Genomic DNA, 26,435 nt, shown 5'->3' with positions numbered 1-26,435 from the left:
GATGGTTCTGTCAGTAAAAAATGTTGCATAGGCATGAGAATGTGAGTTAGGATCCAGAGCACATACATGAAAAGCTGCTCATGGCTGAGCACATATATAATTTCAGTGTTGGGAAGACAGGACAATCCCCGAAGTTCACTGACTCTGAGCACCAGGTTCACCACCCCCCCAAAAAAAAAATAAAAGGTGAAAGCTCTGGCCTATATGTGCACATGTACACATGTTCAGAGGCAGTCTTATACACATTCCCATAAACATCCAGAGATATAAGTACATACACATTACACATGTGCACACACACACATACACAGAGAGAGAGAGAGAGAGAGAGAGAGAGAGAGAGACAGAGAGACAGAGAGAGACAGAGAGAGAGACAGAGAGGAGAGAGAGAGAGAGAGAGAGAGAGAGAGAGAGAGAGAGAAAGAGAGAGAGAGAGAGACTAAATAGGTTAAAAGTAATTAACACCTTTAAAATATACATTCTCTACTCTTCCCTCCGTAGGTATAAGAACAGCAAGAAATTATGTAAACAAACTTACAAAGGGAGCTTGGCATAAACCATAATGTAACCGTTTTTGTCTAGTAGGTCCCAATTAGTGAAATTTCTTCCTCTAACTTTATAGCCATTGAAGAACATAAATCTTCATTAGATAACAAGGTTTTCAGTCTTTGACTTATTAAATCAGTAAGTCTCAGATACAGGTTTAGAGTCTTAGATTCCAAATATTACTCTGCTGATAAAATAAGATTCATTATCATTCACATGCAAGTGTGTGTGTGTGTGTGTGTGTGTGTGTGTGTGTGTGTGTGTGTGTGTGTGCAATATAACTTCTTTTTGTATTGTTTGGAATAGAAAATGTTAGTTTTTAGTAACATCAGCATAGAAGTTAATTCTCTTAACACATGTCTCTGTATTCAATTATTCTTAACATATTTGTTCCAGTATGTACTGTTACAGTATTCACATGTATTCAGGGTCCACATACCATACATAATTTGTTTAAAAATAATGTTAGACTTTTCCTTGATTGATCATTCTAGTTTTATTTTAACTGAAGGGATAAATTCATCTAAACATAAACTCTTATTTCTTTAATTTTTAAAGACTTATTTATATGTAGGATTATTTTGCTTTCACACACATAAAATTCATCCTGTTGGTGCCTGGTGCCTGGTGCCTGTGGAGATCAGAACAGTGCTGTAGATTTTCTAAAACAGAGTTACCAAGAGATGTGAGCTACCACGTGGGTGCCAGGAACCACATGTGGGTCCTTTGGAAGACTAGTCGGTGTTCCAAACCATTGAGCCTCCTCTGGTCCCCGTCATGTCTGAGTGCCTAGTTAGTGCAGGCATTGATCGGGCAAGTGCTACAAAATAATTCCATGAAAAGACAGTCTTGTTCTGTCGGAAAGACATTGAGGTGTAATGGAGACAGATGCAGGAGAACACTGATAGCATTCAGGAAACTTTTCTACTAGTTCTTTGGAGTTTTCAGCACAAATGTTCTAGAAAACTTTTCTAGTTACAAATATCTATTTGGTTGGTCATTTCCTTCTTCAGAGTAATCCAATATGTGTGTAGTCTGAGCTGAGAGTCATTTGAGGGTGAGGCATAAATATAACATTTTTTTATAAATTAGTTTTTCAATATTTTAGTATACTTTTATGTAACACCATACACTGTAACATTTAGAAAATTGGAACCACATTAAGGTTTTAATAAATTGGAACCACATTAAGGTCTTAAGAAATATTTCCAATAATATGTCATTTAAACTGATTTTATTTTTAATGAGAATGAGCCATTTAAAGAGAGAAGAAAGGACATTTTATTTTTACATTGACATCATTACACAATTAAAATACATCCTTTAATTAAAACTTAAACACTCAAGAGATTCCATTTTTTTTCTAATAAACCAAGTACTTATCTCTTTAAGCATTACATGGTTACAGGTTATTTCAATAATAAAAAGATTCCAGATTAATAATAGATGTGAACTTGAGATCAAGATTTTAACTTTCACATAAATTAATGTGTGCCACTAGAGGTAAGGGAGGTCAAGGTCAAAAGGTAGAACACCATTTCCTCTCAAGTGTCTGATGTTTATCTAGAAATTGATATTTTTTCATCTTGTGCAGTAAAGCACAGCAGGGAATCACTCAGGAGAGGGATAATTGGATCCTGTTTTAATAGGTTAAATTATTTTCTGCATATCTCCAAATAAGTGTCCAAGAGAATCCTTAATTCGTTACTCAGAGAAGAATTCATGACCTGGCTCATAAACCTGCTTGATCTAAATCAAGTGAATCAAATAAAAGCATAGAGATATCTGCTCTTCAGAAACAAAAAGGTTCTGTTGGAGGCATTATAAACAGGAAGGTTTAGGTTCCAACAAAATCTGTGCAAATGCTGAGATCATGCCTCTCTTTGGTGAACCAAGCCAAGTTACTTTCTGGGGTTGTGAGTTACGTGTAAGCATGACTCTACTTATGTGTGAGTCCTTCCCACCCAACTCAGTCTCAATGTCTCTTTTGGAAGCTCTGTTGCTCTATCCTTTACAATTCAATGATGACATTGGAGAGACCACAGCCGCAGGTCCGGAAGAGACACCAACAATCCTAGGTTCTTCTTATGAAAATTACAATTTAACTAAAATGATATTTTTTAATGAAGCTACCCACTAAATTATTTCTATTTGTAGTACATACACATTTTCCTTCCCAACAACAGTTTGAGATTAATACTATTTTATATGATTTTTTATGGGAAATTAAGTCACAGAACTAGTCCACGTTTTTTTATATCTGGACTTTTGTCAGAGTTTACATTCAAACCCTGGTCTATTGGCTTGAAAGTTCATGTTTGTAACTACATCTTATGCACTAATATCAGCACTAAATTGCATGACCTGAAATTATAGCCAATTGATGTTATGTCTTCAACCGATTTTCTTGCTGCAAACTACTGAATAAGTTTAGTTTTCAGTTTTGGGGACCCTGCTTGCTCAAACAATTATATAACATAGCAGTGGGAATTGTAAAATGGGGTCATGAAGTTGCCTTAGGAAACTAGTGCTGGAAAATATGAAATAGAAATCCAATTAGGAGAAGCAGAAACCAACAGCTATACAGTGAGGGTAATCTTGAGCAGAAAGTAAGTTTGCTAAAGGGAATACATATTTAATTTTGACTGACAGCTTTTTATGCAAAGTAAAAATTAATCATCTGATCATGAAGAAAAATTTTCGATATGATATATACCACATTATATACCATCTGGATATATATATATGTATATATATATATAATAAAAATCAGTCACATGTATACATATATAGATAGATACATCAGAGTTGCCAAGTTTCATTTATTCTAAAAACTTTCTAAAGCTAAATTGAATAGATTATATTATTATTTGATCCCATCATTAACCAAGATGTCAGTTAAATCTATTATATAAAGTATCTTAAGTTTTAAAAAGAAATTATGAATCACCTGCTCTGACTGTTAATATTTAGTTGATAAAAATTTCAGCACTTTAAAAATTTCTTGTTAATTTGACATGGCTGGACACACATCATTGAAGGTAACAGTTTTTTATGAGATTGTAAATCTGCTCTGACATTTATATAGCTTTTTGGTACCAGCAGTCAACCTAACAGTTATAACCACAAACTGACTGTCAGAAAAAGTGAATTATCCTTACACATTTAGAAATGACCAAGGAAATAGAAATGTGTGTGAAAGAAGGTATGTTGTAAATTGTTCAAACAATTTTTATGAGTCATGTTGATAATTTTAACAATAATATAGAAAATTAATCACTTAGTATTTTTTCCATAATACTATCTTATGTTTAGAAATATAATTATAGAAATATAAACAGTTCCCTGCTCTATTCTTTATTTATTTTATGGATTCACCAATATAAAATATTAATATTTTAAAGTATTTTATTTTATAATCAATACTTATGCGATAAGAACACAAAAATGAGTGATAGCCGTGTATGAATATTTATTTTTGTGTTAGTAATATGTTGCTGTGTAAACTGGAACACTTACTGGTTTACAACAACAACATTAGTTATTTCAGAAAACCCACAGTAGGAGTTCAGTGTAGTTTAGGTAGGCTCTCTGTCTCACACAAAGCCGCAATCAGAGAACCAGAGGGGGCAGACATCATCTTAGTCTTCAGGAATTTTGAGGATAAGAAGAGGGCCTTATGTTCAGTTAGCCTGAGCTGGTGTGGTTAGGCTTTGGGCTGAGCATTGGTGTAAGACATTAGTTTCCGGAGTCAAGGAATTGTGAGAGAAAGGGAGACAAGTGAGACGAGAGGGAGAATTTTTTTAATCTGCCTCAGAAGAGAGATCCCATAAGTTTGGTATGCGGTTCATCCAAGGAGAGGGAATTCAACAAGAGCTTAAAAATCAAGAAGGAGTATTTCTAAAAAATATTCTTTTTGCAATTTCCAAATAAAAATAATTGTTTTGAAATTGTCATACAAGAGTACTATATTACATTATTTCCAACTCTTTCTTGTTCTCCTCTAGCTCTTCTTTTGTTCCCCTTACTCTCTCCCCAAATCATGGCTTATCTTCACTTATTATTGTTTTATACACACACATACACACCACACACACACACACACACACACACACACACACACACTCTTACACGCTGAATCCAGTTAGTGTTGCTTGTGTGTGTGTGTGTGTGTGTGTGTGTGTGTGTGTGTGTGTATGTGTGTGTGTGTGTGTGTGTTTAGGGGTCACTACTAAGAATTGGATAACCCATCAGGACATTGTCTCTGGAAAAGTCTGTACTCCCAATCTCAGCAGCCATTAATGGCCTATAGCTCTTCATCCAGGGGTAGGGAATGGGTACTTGTGAGATTTCCCACATCTACACTAGCATGTCAACTGGTGATACCCTGCTTTCTTTGGAACACACCATCTCTTAGCAGACACCCTGCTCCTCTGCTGTGACCATCTTTCTGCTCCTTTTTCTGTGATGTTCCTTGAACCTTAAGTATAGGGTTGTGTTATCGATGTATGGGTTGATGCTGACCACCTGATGATCAGCTTTTCTCTGCGTTTGACCAGTTTTGTATTTCTGTGATGGATCCTAGAAGAGAAACTTCTACAGCCACTATCATAAACCAATATATTTCCTAATTGCATTCTTAATACTTATCCTTATAACCACAAAAGTGTATCTTTCATCCTTCATCAAAGACGCTTCATGTTTCAGCAGAGACCCAAAGATGATCTTAGTAGTATCGTAAATGAAGTCCTCCTTCCTTCTTCCCTCCCTCTCCCTTTCTCCTCTTCTTCTTATGGAATTCTCCGTAAGTCCTATCGTATTGTGATTAAAGTTTGCGTTCAGCTTTTATTCAGCTATATATTGTTATCAATTCACTCTTATATTATATGAAAGTCCCTGTCAATGTAGTCTGAATAATAAAGTAAATTTACTTACCTCCCCCTAATGAGTTCACAGCAGAGGTGTTTAACTTTGGGGAGAATCTGTTGGTATGATTCACTGAAGATTGGTGACTAATTCTAGTAATGAAATCATGGCATTGTTGCTAAGAGTTCACAGCCTTAGAGAACAAAAGAAGATGTATCATGAGAAAATCATTATTGCCCACAAATACAGTGTAGTTAAAGACTAGATAGTTATAATTTTCCTTGGTTATGATAAAAGATAAATTACATATAAAACTTTAGACTTACAAAAACAGGATAGAGAAAATATTTTCTTTAATTTCACCAAATACAAATAGACTAGATATTGTAATTCTTTCTTGATAACTGTTCTATTATATATAATTTCACTATATTAAAGTTGAAACCTTCCTTTTTGATTAGATAGAAAAGGGGAAGTGCTGTGGAATATTGTTCTGTATGCTATGAATATGTGTTGCTCTGATTGGTTGATAAATAAAACGCTGATTAGTAGTCAGGTAAGAAGTATAGGCAGGGTGACAAGACAAGGAGAATTCTGGGAAGAGGAATTCTGAGTCAGGAGTCATCAGCCAGACACAGAGGAAGCAAAATGACAAGGCAGAACTGAGAAAAGGTACCAAGCCACGTGGCTAAACGAAAATAAGAATTATTATTGGTGAAATTATTCAGTCCACTCCACGTAGTTAAAAGGGAGGTTTATTTTGTGGGGTAACTCACAAATGAAGGGATAGGCTACACAGTCTGGGGAAGACATAGCGCAGTCTGGCGGTGTTCTCTGGAGAACTCTGTTGGGTCTATCTCTAGTGTCCAGGGTCCGGGAACCAAGAGAGGGCAGCTTGTCCTGATCTCAGGTCTTCAGGGCCCTCTCTTGGCCCCACCTTGTAGGAGTGATAGTTACCGACGCCTCAGTGGGGGTTGGAACTTCCAGACCAAAGCTGGAATGGCTACCCACTACAAACTATGGCTTAATTTAGTGTAAGAGCTAGTCAGTAATAAGCCTGAGCTAATGGCCATACAGTTCTTAATTAATATTAAACCTCTGTATGTTTATTTGGATCTGAGCAGCTGCAGGACTGCGCGGGAGAAATTTGTCCGGACTGCAAAGCCTGCACAGGACTGGAGAAACATCCAACTACAATAGAGTTTCACAGAGTTCTCTAAGAAAGGCCCATGTTTTGGCTAGAGTGGTGGCTCAGAAGTTAAGAACAGTAGCCCACTTGCAGAGCAGTGCTTGGGTTCCATTCCCATAACCCATATAAGGCCACTCACAACTACCAATAACTCCTGGTTCAGGTGATCTGATGACTTTTTATGACCTCTGTGGACACCTACACTCACACATACACACCTTCCTCATACACGTATGCACATAATTACAAATAAAATGTTTTTTTTAAAAGGAAATCTTGTATTCTGTATAAGAATGACTATTCAGAGCAGAATGTCCCATCCATCCACATCCAGGAATTTTCTTATTTTGTAAGCAAAAGTTATTTATTGGGAACCTGTAAAATATAATTATTTAAAACTCTATGTTAAAGGAGTTAGAATATGCATGGAGGGAAACATATTTGCTAATATAAGGTAATATAAACATGAAAACAAGTGACATGCAAATTCAGCAGATGCGGTGGCCATTCCTGCCAGGTGGTTTTAGGTAGGTTTATTTGGAATCTAAGGTATTCTTACAAATGTTTTGAATTCAGGACAAGGCTATTGTGCCTTATATATTTTTTTAATTCCCTTTATTTCTATATCATAATTCACAGACTTCTCACTATCTACTTTTCATAGTAAAAGGGATCTAACAGGCAAATTTAAGAACTTTGATCTGTAGACATGACTCAGTATTGCTTGAGTAGATCCATTGTCTCATGAGAGTTGTTAAAAGAAGAAAGCAAAATAGAGTTCATGTGGTGATACTGTATTTGTGCACCCCAATAAAGCTTATCTGGAGATCAGAGGAAAAAGCCAGCTACTATATTAAACATAGAAATCAGGTGTGGTGGCACATGCCTTTAATTCCCAGCACTAGTTAACCATAGAGGTCTGGAGGTCTATACAGACAGACAGGAAGAGATGTAGCTGGGCAGAGAGAGGAAGTGATGTGGCAGGACACAGAGAGGATACAGGGGTGAGTATACAGGAAGTAGCTCTCTCTTTGGCTGATGATTTCCTAGAGATAAGAATATGGCTGGCTTCTTCCTGCTTCTCTGACCTCTCAGTTTTCACCCCAATATCTGTCTCTGGGTTTTGTTTTGTTTTGTTTTATTAATGAGACCATTTAGCAATTCATCTTACAAGTTAGAAAGCGATACCTTTTCAAGATCGAAGCTGGAAGTATTAAACTGAGGAATGCAGGTGGTCTCAGGGAGCAGGGGAGGACAAGAAAATTATTCTGTTCTGGATTCTTAAAAAGGGATCCAACACTTCAGAATTTTAGTTATCCATCCTCCAAAACTATAAACCATACTCTCACTCTACACAGGAATTTTACCCAAGTGACATGCAGTGAAGCTATGCCAAGTGAAGACACCTTAGCACCCTTCTTAGAGTCTGCTAATGCTGTATTGTACAAGTGAGAACATCTGTTTTCCTTTCTGGCTTATTTTCAGCAACGGGATCCCAACTTCCTTGCCATAGCACTACTCTAAACAGGAGGCGGGCAGTCCAGAAGTCTTACCAGCCTGTGTGGCGCCATTAAACATTGTCAATTACAATTTGAAAGCAGCTATACCAACTGTTTCTTATAAACTAATGATGATATCAGTTACATGTGAGAATGATAATTGATTCAAAACATGTTTGAGAAATATTAACGATAGAGACGATCTAAGTGGAAAATATTTCAAATTAATCTCCCTAAATCGCGTCATAGCAATGAACTTTGAAGCTTCACTTCTTACTTATTTGGACGAATAGAAGAAAACAAGATTGCCGGTAGCAAATACCATGACTATAGAAATTCCATCACTGATGTTAAATCTCCATATCATTCTGGGTTCTAAGGCTCTAACACCGTGCTACAGCCCCCGTTAACTTAATAGCAAAGAACAAAAACTCCCATTTATTTCATAGTTTCTAAAATTGTGCTATTGATACAGCAATCATTAATAGCATCAAATTATAACAGCTTTTCAAAAGAGAAGTGGAGACATCCAATGTCCTGCTGTTGTCTATTACAATAAAAACTTATCGCTTCTAAATCTGAAATAAGAAGTGGAACTATAAATTTACCTCTGGTGACATGGGTTTTGATTAGTTTTTCATAAAGAAATTAGCAATATAATTGGATTTTTCCCCCACATGCCTTAGATTCAAATTTAACTTCCTTCTGAAAATTTGGCATAGATTTTTGGATGGTGCCCAAATCTTCCACCTCACCATCTAGCTTTATACAATTTTTCTGTGGCTGTAATTTTTTTAAATGAAGCTATGAGTATGTCATACTTAATATGTAGCTGGAAAACATCTCATGGCTAACTTCTCTGAAAATGTGAATTTTGTGTGTTAGAAAATACAGAGCCGGGTGATGATGGCGCATGCCTTTAATCCCAGCACTCAGAAGGCAGAGAAAGGCAGATCTCTGTGAGTTCGAGGCCAGCCTGGGCTACAAAGTAAGTTCCAGGAAAGGCGCAAAGCTGCACAGAAAAACCCTGTCTTGAAAAAAGAGAGAGAGAGAGAAAATACAACACCTGTCCTATTGCCATGTTTTCATGATAAAAAACTGTTTTTTTAATTGAAATAAAATGTAGTAGAGAAGTATAGTCAGATAAGTATTAAAATGGTTGTTATTAGGAACATATTTTTATTTGTAGCAGATATGTACATATAATTTTTCCTGTACTGTTTGCCCTGTTTTGTTTGAAGCTCATAAGAAATTCTGCCTTGTAGTTACATATGAATTAAGATGATCATTTATTTACATATCACCCAGAAAAATATAGGTATTTATGTCTAGAAAATGATAGAAATATTTTATTTCAGATAGGTGTTCAGTTACTAAAAGCAGCTAGTCACATCACATCTGTGTTGAAAAGCTGAAAGAAATTAATTGATCTGGCCATGCCAACACTCAGCTAGCTTGTCCACTCTTGTGTCATCCGGGATCCAAACCTAGGGAATGGTGGCACCACCCAGAGTCAGCATGCTCTTTCTACACCAGTTCAGTTAATCAAGACAATTCCCCACAGGCCAACCTGACCCAGATAATCCATCACTGAGACTCTTCCCATGTGATTCTAGATTGTATCAAATTGACAATTGAAACCACCTAACATGGGTGCTGTTTTTTAAATGTCGGGCATTTCCCTTTCAGTTTATATAGCTCATCTCAACACACTTAAAGCTGCGTGCATGGGCATTTAAACATGTCATAAAATGTTGCAGAAAAATAGAAATAGAAGTATGTCTATATTCATGGAAGGCATTTAACCAATAGGAAATAACTACTTTATTGAAAGATCGTTGATATGTTTCAGCCAGACTAGATATTATATATTTAAGAGCAAAACTGACCAAGAGTTTCTAGACAATGACAAGGATAGCAAGGAGAAATAAAATAATTTTAGAATTTTTGTCCTTTCAGGAAAACCAAATTCTAGAAATCTTAGAAAAATCTGTGCCCAAGATGATTCTGTCTGGGTTTTATCTTTGTGCATTATACTGTTTGTTTACTTCAATGTGATATGGTTTATGTAATCCATGCAAAGAGCCCATTGTGATTTTCTACATGTGCAATCTGTCTGTCTTGTCCCTCTGTTACTAATAAGACTTACTGTTATTTGATAATTTTCAACAAATTATCAATAGGTGATCTATAAAATGTTATATTGTTAGTGACCATTATTAATTACTTCAATAAGCTCAAGACTTTCAAAATTAAATATGTGGGTAGAGATTATTTAATTTGTTTTATAAAATTAATATTAAATGTATTACTATAATGAATAAATAAAACTTCCTAAGTTAGAAACTAGGACAGAACTTATTTTATGTAAGTATTATCAACCCATTTTTCCATAGTGATAAAGCTCAGAAATACAAAAACCAGGATTGAATCTGTTCTTTAACCATAGAACTGTCTGTTCTCACATACATGCAAAATTTCCAGGAGATAAAGAATTGAAGGGCCCTTGTCATTTTCCCTTTCGATATATATCTGCTTACCAAAAATATCCTGCTGTCAACTTGCCCCTCAAAAGTTCAGTTTATTTGGCAAATGTAAAGATAATGATGTTCTTCATGACTTGTTCATACAAACTAAACTTAATATACAATCAAAGTGAAAACCCACGGATATGGGGATAATGCATATTTTAAATTGATTCCAAGTTCTAGTGCCGGTTCTTCTTTAACTGTAGAAATTTATGGAAAGCCACACTGAAAATTAATTTATCAAATTTTTTAACATTCATTTGCTTTGCTCTATGATAATAAAATGCTAAAGATACAAATATAAAAAAATAAGGCACTCAGATTATTTAGTCTTCACATGAATGACGAAGACAAATATCTAAAATGATAATTATAAAATGATACAGGAATAGAGTTAAGAGGTAAGCTCTGGGGAAGGCACAACTCAACCATTCTCATGGAAAGGGGGACTCAGGAAACACTGAGAAAAGAGGATGGCTAGCTGAGCCTTCACAGGTGATGGATTTACACAGGACGCAGGAGTGCTTTCTTAGACAGAAGATTCTCTTGTGCAGAAGCACAGAGGCAAAGAAAACACTTATCAAAAATGAGGTAATAAGGGGTCCACTGTGATAGAATGAACAATTTTTTTTTTCAAAAAAAGTAGTGAATGTGAATTGAGAAAAGCATTCCACAAACTCTGTGGACAAAGAAGGTGCTGACCTCGGGCCTCCTTGACCAGTGACTCATAGGGCATTATTGTATGCCTTGTATTGCGTTTTTCATTTAATAACTCATAGTCACAATGGTGGTAATTCCATTTGAACTCTTTCCTTTATAAGGTAGATTTTGAAATTATCTTACTAATTGGTGGGTTCTCATAAGGCCCTTTCATATATCCTTAGTTTTTGTTGAAACACTACTCATTATCTGCTCTTTTTTTCCCAACGACCCCACTTATGTTCCTGCTTAATCTTTTGATACCCAATATCTACCCTTACTTCTTTTCACATGTGTTCTACTATTCTTAATTAATTAATTTTTTTTTGAGACAGGGTTTCTCTGTGTAGCTTTGGCCAAACCAGGCTGGCCTCGAACTCACAGAGATCGGCCTGTCTCTGCCTCCCAAGTACTGGGATTAAGGGCATGCACCGCCAACGTCCTGCTCCTAATTTAATTTTTAAAAGATTTTTTTGGGGCTTCCATTTGACTTTTTATACCCGCTATCTTGTGGTCAGCCCTCCCCAACACCCCTTAGCCCATTTCCCCTTTCCAGACCCAGTGTTCCATTTCATGACATTACTTTTACCTAAAATTATCCTCCCTGCTAAAAGCCTTTTCCAAAAGTCCCCTTTCTACTCTCTTAGCCTTTGTTTGTGCTCCAACTGTATTTAAAATATTTAAAATACAAAGCAGAGAGAGAGAGAGACAGAGAGAGAGAGAGAGAGCAAATGAAACCATGCCATTTGACAGACAGTATCACTCCCAGAAGACATGGGTTATAAAGTGAAAAATCAAAATCCAAAGCATAGATTTCTCTCTACCAGTTATTGATAAGGGAGGCCTCAAAGGTCTGCAAAACAACACAAGATATCACCATTATGCTTCATTGCCCATCATAACTACATAGTAAGAACCTATTGCTGAAGACATCCCACTAGCTACAACACATAGAGAAACCATTCTCAAGGCAAATGGGGAATTTCCTCCCCACTGTCTGGCTTTCATACTGCCAGAAGGTGCTATGCAGGCTTCTGGGAAACAAAGAACATGCATACCGTAATACTTCTCTAACTTGGTAAATTATGCCTACTGGTAGGATGACTATTATGAAATATATAAATACTGCTTTCAAACTGGATTTGAAGTCTTCTCCACTGAGCATAATCCCATGTCTATACTCCTGCTCAGAAGTCCATGACTATGGATGTCATATGTCTTAGTATGGGACCTATTCTCCTATTTTCCTAAATGGCTATACTGTCAAATTACCCTCTGAATATTGACCACAGAACTGGGCTGCTCTCAATGGTCAGTGAAGCTCCTTTTGGCCATGGACAGTAGTTAATGGAAAGATTCACAATTGGTCAATGTGCTGAGAATAAAAATATTCAGTGCTTACCCATTACTTGGACATCTATACTGACTTATTTACCACTTACAAACAAAGGGATGAGGAGACTGAGGAGTGCTGTGGCATGCTGTCTTCTGAACATAACATGGCTTTCAAAATTATGATTGAATAGTAGCAATGGTTGCCTGCACAAGACCTGTATGAAATTAATGTGACAAAAATCCTGAAATAGATGAAGTAGATTATTTCCAGTCCCCACTCTTTATTATTGACAGTAGATAGCTGCTATGGGAGTCATGATTATTTTTATTGAGGATATGGCCTCAAGTAAGTTTTCATTAGACAGCCCCATTGCCTTGCACATATGCACATAACTGATCAAACTTCTTGGATTATGAAAAGGAAAAAGGATATTAAGCTTGGAGGAGGACTTGTTAGGAGGAATATAGGGGAAGATGAACTGGGGAAATGAAGAATAAAATGATCATATTTCTGTATAGATCTGTTAAATTCTTAAAAATAAAGAACAAATTTAATAAGAAATTGGATGGGGTACTATTTTCCAGAGTGGACATATTACTTGTTGGTAGCACAAAGGTCCTAGTATCCACAGTACACTTGGGAAACCAGGAATGTTAAGCAATCTGTGTTGTCTTTTCAAAGAAAAAGTTATATAACCTGTTTTTCCACCCAGAAGCCTGAGAATCAGAGGTGATTAATAGCCTGGTTATCTGTATTATTGAAAGGGCCAGGCCATATCAAGCTCCCACAAGCAGGACCAGAAAAGGGTAATAGTCTAGGTTACATTTCCATTATCTGTCTGTTCAGGAACTTCCCTAAGCTTCCACAGCCAGGATGAGATATATTTAATAGTATAGGTGCCCTTGTATTATCTGTTTAATCAGGGGCTGCCCCAATCTCCCACAGCCAGATTTAGAGGTGACTAATAACTAAACAACCTCTATGCTATTTGTATGACTGAGATCATGCCAGAGTCTTCCCTCTGCCCTTAAGATAACACAGATAGCCTATCTCTAGAACTCTTCTTCTTGGAAGAAGTGACATGTACTTTTGAGTTGAGTATTGATGTAATCATGTCTTCTTGGGCACCAGGAATTTTTATTACACCAGGAAACTTTTTTTTCCAGATTGTACTGTGCTTAAATATGATTAAAATAAACTGCTGAGGGTCAGACTCTGGAAGGTTGAAACAGCCTGGCTAAGTTGTGCTGAATGAGGGTTCCTTCCTGCCTCTCATGGTTTATTTCTCTGCCTGCAGCAGAGCCTGCTGGGAGCCCCCCTCCCTACACACACACACACACACACACACACACACACACGCACAACAATTACTGGAAGTTTTTGTTGGATATGAAAGGCTGTTACACTGTGAGTTCAGAATAGCAGTGGCCACCTATATAAGATCTGTACAAGAGAAGGCCCATCGACATTTTATCATGCAATGGGGAGGAGCTTATGAGGCTTCTCAGGTCCCTGGGGAGCTAGAGACAGTTAATTGCTTATGGGGAGAGAAAACATTACATCCCAACATGTTGTGACCACTGGTAAGTTGCCCTTGATCAAAGTAACTTCATATTCCCACATACAACCTTTATTAAGTAAAGGGGCTAGAAGCAAACAAAAAGGACATATGTAGGAGGTGACAAGGAAGGCACATTGGGAAGAAGGTGTTTAGTGGGTGAGAACATAGGATAAAAGGGTAATGGTGGGTAATATGAGAAAAGCATATTGCATAGATGTGTAATGAAAAAAACATTAAATTCAAAAAATTTTCATATACACACGGAGAAGGTAGATGGGGAGGAATGTTGTGAACTAAAGTAGCCTCTACATATTTGCATCCGAGAACCATTCCTCTGACCTGGTGGTTCTCAAACCTTAGCCAGAGTTAGACTCATCACAAAGCATGCCAGTCAGCCCATCTGGGGAAGAAGCCAGGAAAGCACACACTAACAAACTTCCAAGTCATGCAGGTGTTCTCTTCAGACTTGGAGATGAGATCATACAAGATCAAGAGTGAAGAAGAAAGCTCAAGGACCACAAGGTTTGAGAAAGGCAGAAGTAGGGCAAGAGGAAATGCATTAAAGCTGTGAACTAAGAGAGTAAATACAGGTTAGGAACAAAGCACAGGAACAGAGGAACTGGACCGGTCCCATATTGAGACAGAACAAGACAGATTGCGAGGGAATGCTGTTGATCTTTGGAAATCCAGACTGGATGACTGTTTATTAGACATATCAATAGAGTGAGAAATTGGAGGGTAGTCAGTTTGTGGTGGAAATGGCAGAGAGAGAGAGAGAAGAAAGCTGCCCTGGGTTGGGTACATTTTGTCTATGGCAGCAAGGAGATGAATCCAGTCATTTGTCAAAGGTGTTCTTTATCACCCTACACATACAAGGGAAGACATGAGAAGCCATGCCAAAAAACAAAATGCATAAGGGAGGTGCTTCAAAGACAACACTCCTTGGAAACGGCAGAGAGTAAATCTGTGATTTCCTTGAAATATCCCTGTCATGGGCACTACTGACAAAAATCATATATTTGATTCCTGTGATATGGCCCCCTTGGATTTGAGTCTGGAAAGAATACTTTGAATTTGGAGACATGACATGACCCAAAATACAAATGCATATACACACTTATATATATTTATATATACACACACACATATGTATATATGCTAAATTTAGTATTTAGTATACAGATTCTTCTTTCTCCCTTTCTGAGACCTTCCTCATCTCAAACACGTCTCGTTACAGTTCTTCAGAGAGTCAACACATATTAGCATTGTTTCCCAAGTCACTATGTAGCATCCCAGCAAGCCCTTCCGATTCTTGACTCATGCTTCAGCCGATTCAAGAGCCCATAGCCATTGAAATACACTGTCTCGGGAGTCAGCATTGGATTTTTGAACCCTAATTAGTTAGTTGCGTGACCTTTCTCAAGTCATTCAACTCTAAAAGTCCCGGATTGACCCTCTTGAAAGTGTGAACTGAGACCAAGTAAGAGAGCTGAGATGCTGTTTGATGAGGTCATGGGGAGTTCAAGGTGGTGTGAGTCATAGTAAGTCCCCAGTAAGTGTTAATTACTGTTACCCAGCTAGTTTCTGTGGGAACCTAATATGCATTCTAAAACAAAATACAGCTCTGAATTAATGTTACCCCATACAATTTGCTACTACAACTGCTGTGTTTAAGGCTTCACTTCTCAGAATTCCTCTATATGTTGTTCTGTGCATTCGCTCTCCCTTAGATTAAAAAAAACAGAATTTTAATTCAGAAGTATATACTATAGACTGAATTCCATACTTCAGGTTTGGTGTGGTACATTATGCTTGTTAAGTTTTCAAAGTATGTTTGGTGACTGATTTCTTTGTCATTCTGATTCCCCACAATCCTCTGAATGCTATTTATTTACCATTTTCTTTCCCCTATGCACAGCACATCACCTCCATCACAACATATACCCAGCCACTCCTTTTGGAAGCAGTTAATTATAGAACTGGAAGAAAATTTTGATTTGAGATGAACTATGTTCAAAGCAACAGAAAACAATTTATTTTCTACAAGTTTGGGCAATACTATTTTGCTTCCCTGGGTGATATTTATAAAATTGGTTTTTGCATTTTCTATTTCTCTGCTCCCTCCCCAGGAAATTTACCCTATAAATGTTGCCAATAAAATATGAACAGCTTAAGCCTTATTAATTGGATGTTTGTCTTAAGGAGCCTGTGCTATTTTTTTTAAAGAAAGATTGTTTCCATTAAACAGCGTGTGAAAAACTGAATGATTTCTTAAAAGAAAATTTGTCTTCCCTTACCCATTCCTTTTGCTGTGAACTTACAAAAAATATACCCCAAAGTAAACATTATTGATGCTAGTTTAACATCTCTGAAGTATTTCTTTATGTGAGGCATGTTTGGTAAATGTCTCAAATGTTGATTGATTTATTTTACATGTATGGATATCATGTCTATTGGCAGTATTTCATCTGGAGAAAATTTAATGTAGCGTGTATTACCTATTCCTTTTTTCCCCGTTTTATCCCTTCATATGAACTAAGAACCTTAGTATGTGTAGAATTGTAATGTCTCAAAATGAGATCACACAGAGCTGAGGGCTTCTCCCTTAAGTGGATGTCTCATAGTGATATATGATAGAATCCAAAGTAAACCAAGCTTGAGGTTATAAGACTGCGGGTTTCAAATATTTTCCTATGTTCACCAGCTGTGTGATCTTGGGTAAGTAATTCATTATTTTGTTCATTTCTGAATTTTATGAAGATACATTGTGCAAACACATTTGCCTTGTGCTATGTTTTCCAAGTGATACATTTGTATGAAAGTGAGAATTTTTTCCACACATACCCTGAACTTCAGAGATTTTATCAAAATGGTATTGCATGCTTTATTCATTCTCTCAGTCCTTCTGCATTCAATAAGTACTTACAGAACTTCACTGTGTGGTAATCTTACTAAATGCTTAGGGTTGGCATTCATCACCTTCTGGACATTGACACACAGCAATATCCTTGTACTTTATTCTTTAATACTCAGAGTTACATGACTTTCAGCTAACTATCAGTCCCAATTATTCACCTTTCATTTGGACCTGCCAAATTCTTCAGACCTGTATTAATTGCCCCTTCATTATACATGTTGCTTTAACTTCTTTGAGTTTAAAATTTTTTACCCTAGGTGAAACCTTGAGTGATTTAAACAAGTTAATTTTGATATTTTGATAGATAATGTTGTATGTAAGGGAAGTGAGTCAATTAATGAACTGGAAATGTACTTGAGGAATGTGTACCTTGAGCAGAATAAAAAAAAATATATACAAAGGTCCTGGTATAGAAGCCATGTTTGGATTCGTTATTAATTAGTAAAACAGTTAAGACTAATGTGACTTGAATAGCACAAGAGACAGGGAACATTGCAAAAGATGGCATCAGAGAAATTGTCTGAATTGAGATCACACAGGGAAAGGTGGAACATACCAGTAAACTGAGTTTTATTCTAAGATTTTTGAAAAACTGTAAACTGATTTGGGGTAAGAATTTAGTTAATCAAATTTGAACATAAAATAGAGAATATAGGATGAAATTGGAAATAAAAACAGATTTATAGATAATAATTTTATTGCTGCTTCTTTAAATACTGTTGAATTAGTCCAAGAGATTTAAGATGCTAGGTGTAAAAGTTAACTAAGTTAAACTTTTTCCATTAAGACATTTGTGGTAGGATTTGATGATAGATTTGTTCAGAACACTGAAAGGCGAGTGGTTTATCCAGCCATTGAATCAGGTACCTACTTTGGAGAAGCTGAGATTAAAACTTGATTTGATGTTTCATCAACTTAATAATACTTAATTCCAGAGATATCTAAATATAAATGGAAGAGACAGTATGAACGTCAGAGAATAAACTGAGGCTGAAGTTAGAAATTCAGAATGTGTTGGGGCTGGAGAGATGACTCGTGAATTAAAAGTGCTTGCTGCTCTTATACGACTCCTCTAGTATCACTAGGTTTTTAGATGGAATGCTTAATGATTTCTAATATAGTCTATATTGAAATATGATGTCATTTCCCAAAGAACCCTGCTATGATACCAAATTATAAATACACCTACGCCAGTTTACTAGTTTCCATACAGCAATATCCAACAGGCTACACTACATGGCTCAAACAGAACTTTTTTTTTCAGACGGTGCCAGAAGCTAGAGCTCTAATATCAATGTGATGCCAGTGTAAGTTTCCTCTGAGATCTCACCCCTTGGCTTGCAAGTAGCCTTTGTGCTGTGCCCTTCTGTGGACTACATTCAGTGTGCTTCTATTCCTTATCTCTTTCTCATTTTATGAGGACATCAGTCATATCAGATTACTCTCTTGACTCACTGTATGCAAAATTTATATTCAATTATTTTCAGATATTTGGGTAGTGGGGATTAGGAATTTCAGCTTATAATTTTAAGATAAAAATAATTTAGCTTATCATCCTCATAAATCTGATAATTTGCAGTGTTTATTAAAGGAAGTAATTGCTTTAAGTAATTTTATATGAAGTGACTTATAACTAAAATTTTATGCTCAATTAAAAACTGCTACCATGTGTGAAGATATTCTGGGATAAATGGTTTAGGTGAAAATAAATTCAGTTGGTTATTTGTGCTGGATAGTTTTATGCGAACTTGACATAAGCTAAAGTCATCTGAGAGGAGGGAACCACAGCTGAGAAAATTCCTCCAAAATATTGGGCTGTAGGCAATTTCTTAATTAGTGATTGATGGGGGCAGGCCCAACCCATTATGGGTGGTGCCATCCCTGGGCTGGTTTTCCTGGTTTCTATAATAAAGCAAGCTGAGCAAGCCATGGAAGAGGCAAAGCAGTAATCAGCTCCCTGCTAGCACCCCTCTCCTGCATCAGCTCCTGCCTCCAGGTTCCTCCTCTGTTTGAGTTCCTGTCTTGATTTCCTTCATTGATGAACAGTGATACCAAATGTAAATCCAATAAACCCTTTCCTCCCCTAGTTGCTTTACTCATGGCATTTCATCACAGCAATAGCAACTCTAACTAAGACATTATTCATAATTTTCATTTCTTCCTTTTATTGCCTTTGGTATCAGGTGACTCTTTTTATTATATATTTCTTTTCTGTAATTGAATAATTCTCTTTACAGATACAAAAACAAATCAGGGATGGTCCTGAAAAGGCTTCAAATCCATACATTCTCATTTGAGGAAGATTCAAATCAGAACCAGATAACTCACATTGAAGTCACATGATAGATCTCTATAGTTCCATTATTCCCAATATATGCCAAGGGGGAAAATATAAGCAATTCCTTGAGCAGGAGTTCATGGGGAAGAGGTGCAGCTAGACCATGAGCTCCAAGTAGTGAGTGGCTTATTGTAAAGGTTCAGGAAGATATGCTTTATGCTGCCTTTTAGTCTTTATCCAGAGATCTAATACCGCACAGCCTTCAGAGAACTGAAGACTTCTAGTTCCATTTACAAGGTCCATCCCATGAGCCCAGCTTTCCAATTAAAGAGAGATTGATTCTGTATAGTTGTGTCAAGGGCTAATTATTAACCTTATATAAGTATTTCATACCTTGGATAATATGAAGCCACCATTATTAATTTTTTTGAAGAAACAAACTAAAGAGATGATTAATGGTTATTAGATGTAAGCAATTGCCTGTTGCTGGAGGGCTTCTCTCCAGGTTCCACCAAACCCCGCAGTCCCACAATCCACATATAAAATAATCACTCAGACGCTTATAATACTTATAAACTGTATGGCCGTGGCAGGCTTCTTGCTAACTGTTCTTATATCTTAAATTAACCCATTTCTATTAATCTATACCTTGCCACGTGGCTGGTGGCTTACCGGAGTCTTTACATGCTGCTTGTCCTGGCGGTGGCTGCAGTGTCTCTCCCCTCAGCCTTCTGCTTCCCAGAATTCTCCTCTCTCCTTGTCCCGCCTATACTTCCTGTCTGGTCACTGGCCATCAGTGTTTTATTTATATAGAATGATATCCACAGCAATTGCCTATATAAGGTGAATAATAAAGTGAAGGAAATTCTATAACCTTGTAAAAATAGTAGGTTTTGCATGTTTTAGTGAGCCAATGTTACAACAGTAAATTTAAAACTTTTTATTACTGTTTCTATGATTAAAAAAAAAAACTTCTTTGAGAAAGTCTTATAATGTGTTTTGATCATACTCACCCTCCCTCTCCCAACTCTTCCCAGATCCACCCCTTTTCCCTATGTCTTAGCTAGGGTTTCCACTGTTGTGATAGACACCATGACCAAAAGCTTCTTATGGAGGAAAGGGTTTGTTTCTTATAACAGCTTACGGACCATCAATCAGGGAAGTCGTAGGAGGAACTCAGGTCAGAAACCGGGAGGCAGGGACTGAAACAGAGGCCATGGAGGAACACTGATCACTGGCTTGCTCATCACGGTTTTCTCAGTCTTCTTTTTATAGTACCTGGGACCAGAAGAGCAAGGGTTGGCAGCTCCATAGAGAGTAGAATTCTCACACATCAATCATATTCAATAGATTTGTTTGCTCACAGGACAATCTCTTGGCATTTTATCAGTTGGGCGTCTCTCTTTGCAAATGATTCTAGCTATGTGAATCATATCCAACAGATTTGTTTGTTCACAGGACAATCTCTTGGGGGCATTTTAGCAATTGAGTGTCCCTCTTCCCAAATGACTCTAGCTTTGTGAAGTTGATATAAAACTGATCAGTATACACCACCCAACTTCCTGTCTTTCCCCACATCTCATAAAGGACAATTTGTGCTACCCAAATATTCTTGGATGTACAGCTGGTTACTGGAGCAAGCTTGACTTACTAGGGATTATACTTAAAGAGGAACCCAACTTTCCCTTTCTAACAGCTAAGAATTGCCAATAGCTCCTCAGATAGGGATGAAACTTTCTGCCCATCTTTTTCCTCTCCATGCTGGGCTTTACTATTTTTGTTCACATGTATTGATGAATACAGTTAGATAATGGGATGAGCATATTTGCCAAAGATTTCATACTCATTTATAAAAATTACAGTAATTGTGAGAAAACATGACATTTTTTTCTTACTATCTAAAAGCAATGGCAGGCCAAAGAAAAGGCAAGCTGCTTTGTCAGGTAACATCTGAAGCTGAGAGAGCTGTGAATACAGCCAATATAAAATTGTAAACTTTATTTAAACGTTAGAGAGCAGGGCTGCTTTGTTTTTTGTTTGTTTGTTTGTTTGTTTGTAACTTGATTATTTGATTCGTCAAAGTGAACCTTGTAGATGGTAACATTGTATTGAAATGTCAAAACATTGAACATGCCTTTTCTTGCTCAGGGTTCCATCAGGTTATCTTTTTTTTTTAACCTATTGATTTCACTACACTCAAAAGCACAGCTCTTATCCCCTAAGTGAACAAGAGATAGTTTATTCTATAGTGAAATTTGAGTGTCAGAGGCCCAGAAACATGGATTTAAGTTACCCAGGTTATATACTCCAATATGGAGGCAGCCCATAGTGTTTTAACCATAATAGAAAAAATAGAGAGTTATAAATCAAGACATTTACAAAACACATTTGTGGAAACATTAGAAAATCAGGTTATAGCAAGATCAGAACAGAGTTTGCCTTGGATGTTATCTGACAATATCTCAAACCTAAGGTTTAATTAAGCTAATACATTTCAAAATGATTTATCTGTTTGTCAGGGTGTCAATGTCAGGGATGGCTAGCAGCAAGATGCCCTGAGCAGACTGGGGGTGTGAGTGTGTGTGTGTGTGTGTGTGTGTGAGTGAGAGAGAGAGAGAGAGAGAGAGAGAGAGAGAGAGAGAGAGAGAGAGAGATTAAAAATTTGTGAGATTTTATTTTAAAATCTGGCATTCTAGTTTATTCTGAAAAGGTTATGTGATTAATATCAATTACATCAAACCCTGGAATTGATATAACAGAATTATCTTCATTTCTATAAACATCACTGCTTATAAACTTTATGATAGCATCTTTCATTTCTCCATTCAGAATAGCTCTGACAAGTATAGTCATTTCTTATGTATTATCTTCTGTAGCTGCTAATTCAACATTAAGATTTATTTTTACAGGAAAACATAAGCTACCCATATCTCCTAACATAGATAATTTAAATGTTTTGTGGATACAGTACCATCATGAAGTAACTAACATTCTTGAGAATCATGTGTTGAGGTTATTTCTTTTGTTTTTCTGTATGTCCTTTAACTCTTTAAGACAAAATATCTCTTTTCCTGTCTAGAGTCATTTTTCTTTTCATATTTCAAGAACAATTGCCTGCTTACATTAATGTATCTTTTACACACTCTAAAGAGTTAAGGAAGAGAATTAGATGTTTACATGTAGGCTCCAATATTGTCAGAAAATAAAAATAACAGAAGCATCCTAACTTTGCTGCCAAAGACAATACACTACGAGGCTGGGTATTGCTATTGAGTCCGTGTTATTAGGTAGCATTTAAAATTATCCCTTTTCCCCTTTTCAGGACATCGAATCCCTAACAGGAGGGCTGACTGGTTCTAAGGGGGCTGATCCACCGGTAAGTTAGACCCTCATTAGATGTAAGAATTGCATCTAACAGAGTGTTGCTACATACTGCATATCATGTATTGAGGCTTATTGTAAAACCATTACTGCAGTAAGTAAGAAGAAGTGTAAAGTTGATTTTAGGGGAGTTCAGATGGCTTGAAATAGTAGCTTCTCAAATAATTAATCTATGTTCAAACTGGTGGCATAGAAATAAAGAATTAGGGTTGTGGCTCACTGGTGAACACTTGACCAGCATACACAACACCCTAGATTCAATTCCCAGTACAAAAGAGGAAAAATGGTAAATATCTTGTGAGAAATCATGAATAATATCTATTCTGAGAATAGGCTGTGCTAACTTGAGAATTTATAATTCTGAAATTGAGTATTGGATTTGAGTTTCACAGTATTTTGATTTTACACAGAAAAACTACAGCCATGCTTTATATTGATTCTTGGTATTGTTGTTCCTCCCCTACTCAACCTGGAAGTCTTTTAGACAACTAAGGAATGAGTTCTCAAGCTATATTTTTATATTTTTCCATTTTAATACATGTATGCGTCGTGTGTATATGTGCATGCATATTTGCATGTATGTGGGTACATGTTAGGGGGCACGTACACACAGGTGCATGTGTATGTAGAGGCCCACAGTGAATTTTACGAACAACCCTCCATTATTCGTCAACCTTTCCCATGAGGTAGGGTCTCTCGCGAAAAGCTGGAAGTTAATTCTACAGCCTTTCATTCTTACTAGCTAGCTTGCTCTGGTGATCCCCTGTGTCCATCTTCTAAATATAGAATTACAGGCGGGCATCATGCCTACCAAGCATTTTCATAGGTTCTGGGGACCCAAACAGCATTCCTGATGCTTGAGAAGCAAGTGCCTAACCACTGAACAATTTCCCCAGCCCTCAAGGGTAAATTTTAAATGGTAGGAGGAGCTTGATATATTGGAATATCATAGTTTTTACTGAGCCACTGATTTCAACAGACATTAATTAAGACAGTTTCCCTGTGACTTCAGGCTTGAGAAACAAAATTCAGAATATATAAATTAAATAATAAGTCATATCCTGTTTGTGTTAGTAAATGGTCAATGGATGAATTTTTATCACTGTTTGCTTTATCTGTGTATGGTGAAATTTAATGAGGACCATACAAATGCTGGCTAATTTTATGTCAACTTTATATAAGCTAGAGTCATTTGAAAGGAGGGAAACTCAGTTGAGAAAATGCCTCCCTAAGGTTGGACTCTAGGGTGTTTTCTTATTTAGTGATTGATGGGGAGAGCACAGCAGTTGTGAGGAGTACCATCCCTGGGCTCATGGTCCTGGATTCTATAAGAAAGCAGGACGAGCAAGCTACAAGCAGCAAGCCAGTAAACAACACCCCTCCATGGCCTCTGCATTGGCTCCTGCATTTAGATTCCAGCTCTTCTGGAGTTTCTGTCCCAACTTCCTTCAGTGATGGGCTTCAATGTGGAAGTGTAAGCCAAGTAAATCCCTCCCCTCCCCATCTTGCTTTTGGTCATGGTGTCATCACAGCCGTGCCCTAACACAGACAACATATAACTCAGGTTTATGAGATTTAGTTCCTTTAAAGCATCAGTGAATGTTAAAGTGATAATGTTGATTGCAGCTCTTTCCTGTCTAACACTCACATGCCTTGTGATACGCTATCACCCTTGCTATCTGACTTCAAGTAAGAGCTCAGCAGCATTTACCATTTCCTTCCTGTGGTCATCTTCTACATTCATACAGGAAACATGTTTTGGACTCAGATAGATACTTGCACAATCCAAGAACTTCCACCACTATAATGTATGGAAAGATGAAATATAAGTGAACTTAGAAAGTCAATTGGCATGATTGACAGATGGTGTTATACTTCAATGTTATCGGTAACTGTCCAGGTGACATGTTTCACCTTCTGCTTTATATGGTGCATAGACATAGTAACAGATATGTCAGAATAAATTTATCTCCTTCAAGGTACCACCTTCACCTGCTCTCTAATTCCTACGAGAAATACATAAGTGGTGATTAAATGATTTGAAAGGGATTTGTTCCTCATTCATAACAAAACTAGATTCCTTTCTTCTGCAAGTAGTGACAAAACTCTGATCTAATACTTACATGTTAAAATGAATTGCTTCATCATATCATTTAAAAAAGCATGCTCTCCAATATGAAATTTTGAGAATTTTGAGTGGGTAAATAGTCTAACGATTAAAAGAAACCATTTTCAGTGGGAAAGGGTCATGGGAGAAAATGTGTTCTAAAGGCAACTTTTACAGATTCCTTACCATCAAAAAGGAAGAAGCATTGGGTATAAAATTTTGGATACTGGGTAGAAAAAAATATGTGTGTTTTCCATTTTCAACTTTTTAAATCAGTTTTCCTTTAAGCATAATTTTTTTAAACATATTGGCTGTTTATCCCACATAATTTACAAGGATAACGAGTATTTTACAGTTATGCTTATCTATTTTGACCTTATTTGAATACGTTTTTGTAACTATGTCAAATGAGTTGTTAGGGTCTGTAAAGGTACAGGCGATCTAGATGTTCTTTAGCAGGCAGTAATCTACTGTGTCATGTTATTGAAGAGCTATCAGAAGCATGTTGTCATAAACTTTATAATTGGGCATTGTGTTCTGCTCCCTCTAAATTATATATAAAGGAGTCTAAGGATGGAGCTGAAAGAGACATAGTAGCTAGGATTACTTCATCATTTAAAAATAGCATTTTAGTCTAACGGTAGAGTTCTTGCTTAATATGACTGAGGCTCAAAATTTCATCCCCAGAACTGTAGATTCACAATTAAAAAATAAGTTAGAAAGCCAGAAGTTGGATTAAATTATACCTATTTCAAGTTCAGCTGGTTTTAATTTTTTAATTATTTTTATTTTGAGATTTTTTTAATTAAGAACATTTTTATTCATTTTACCTATCACAGATCCCCCTCTCATCCCTCTTCCTATCCCCCCCAAGCCTTCTCCCCCATCCCACCCCTCATCCCCTCCTCCAAAAAGCTAAGGCCTGCCATGGGGAGTCAGCAAAGCCTGGTACATTCAGTTGAGGCAAGTCCAAAACTCTCCCCTTGCATCAAGGATGTACAAGGTGTCCCACCACAAGTAACAGGTTCCAAAAAGCGAGTTCATGCACCAGGGACAGATCCTATTCCCACTGCCAGGGGCCCCTTAAACAGACCAAGCTACACAACTGTCTCGCCCATGCAGAGGGCCTCATTCAGTCCCATGGAGGCTCCACAGCTGTTGGTCTAAAGTTCGTAAGTTCCCACTAGCTTGGTTTGGTTTTATCTGTAGGTTTCCCCATCATGATCTTGATGGCCTGTGCTCATAGAATCCCTCTTCCCTCTCTTTGATTGGACTCCTGGAGCTCTGCCTGGTGCTTAGCTGTTGATCTCTGCATCTGCTTCCATCAGTTACTGAATGAAGGCTCTATGATGACAGTTAAGGGTATCATGGAGATAGGGAGAAACATGGACCTAGGGAAGTTCCCAGGAATCCACTAGGATGACCCCAGCTTAGACTACCAGCAATAGTCGAGAGGGTGCCTGAACTGGCCTACCCCGGTATTCAGACTGTTGGTTTTATTTTTTAATTTAAAATATGGCATAATAGA

At 37.0% G+C, this 26,435-nt stretch overlaps 1 protein-coding gene across 3 annotated transcripts in view; it reads left to right on the top strand.

Annotated features, from left to right (window-relative positions):
• The window catches only part of Ppfia2 (PTPRF interacting protein alpha 2), a 457,936-nt gene that overhangs the window by 63,199 nt on the left and 368,302 nt on the right, over nucleotides 1–26,435 (top strand). For all 3 annotated transcript variants that reach the window (XM_028873023.2, XM_028873022.2, XM_028873021.2), the window contains exon 3: nucleotides 22,742–22,795. In XM_028873023.2, the coding sequence (XP_028728856.1) occupies nucleotides 22,742–22,795 (54 nt within the window). The remainder of the gene's footprint in view (nucleotides 1–22,741; nucleotides 22,796–26,435) is intronic.

Source organism: Peromyscus leucopus, chromosome 18 (genome assembly GCF_004664715.2).
Source record: "Peromyscus leucopus breed LL Stock chromosome 18, UCI_PerLeu_2.1, whole genome shotgun sequence".
Taxonomy (NCBI): Eukaryota; Metazoa; Chordata; class Mammalia; order Rodentia; family Cricetidae; genus Peromyscus; species Peromyscus leucopus.
The sequence above is the reverse complement of the archived record's forward strand: the minus strand, read 5'-3'. Positions and strand labels throughout refer to the sequence as shown.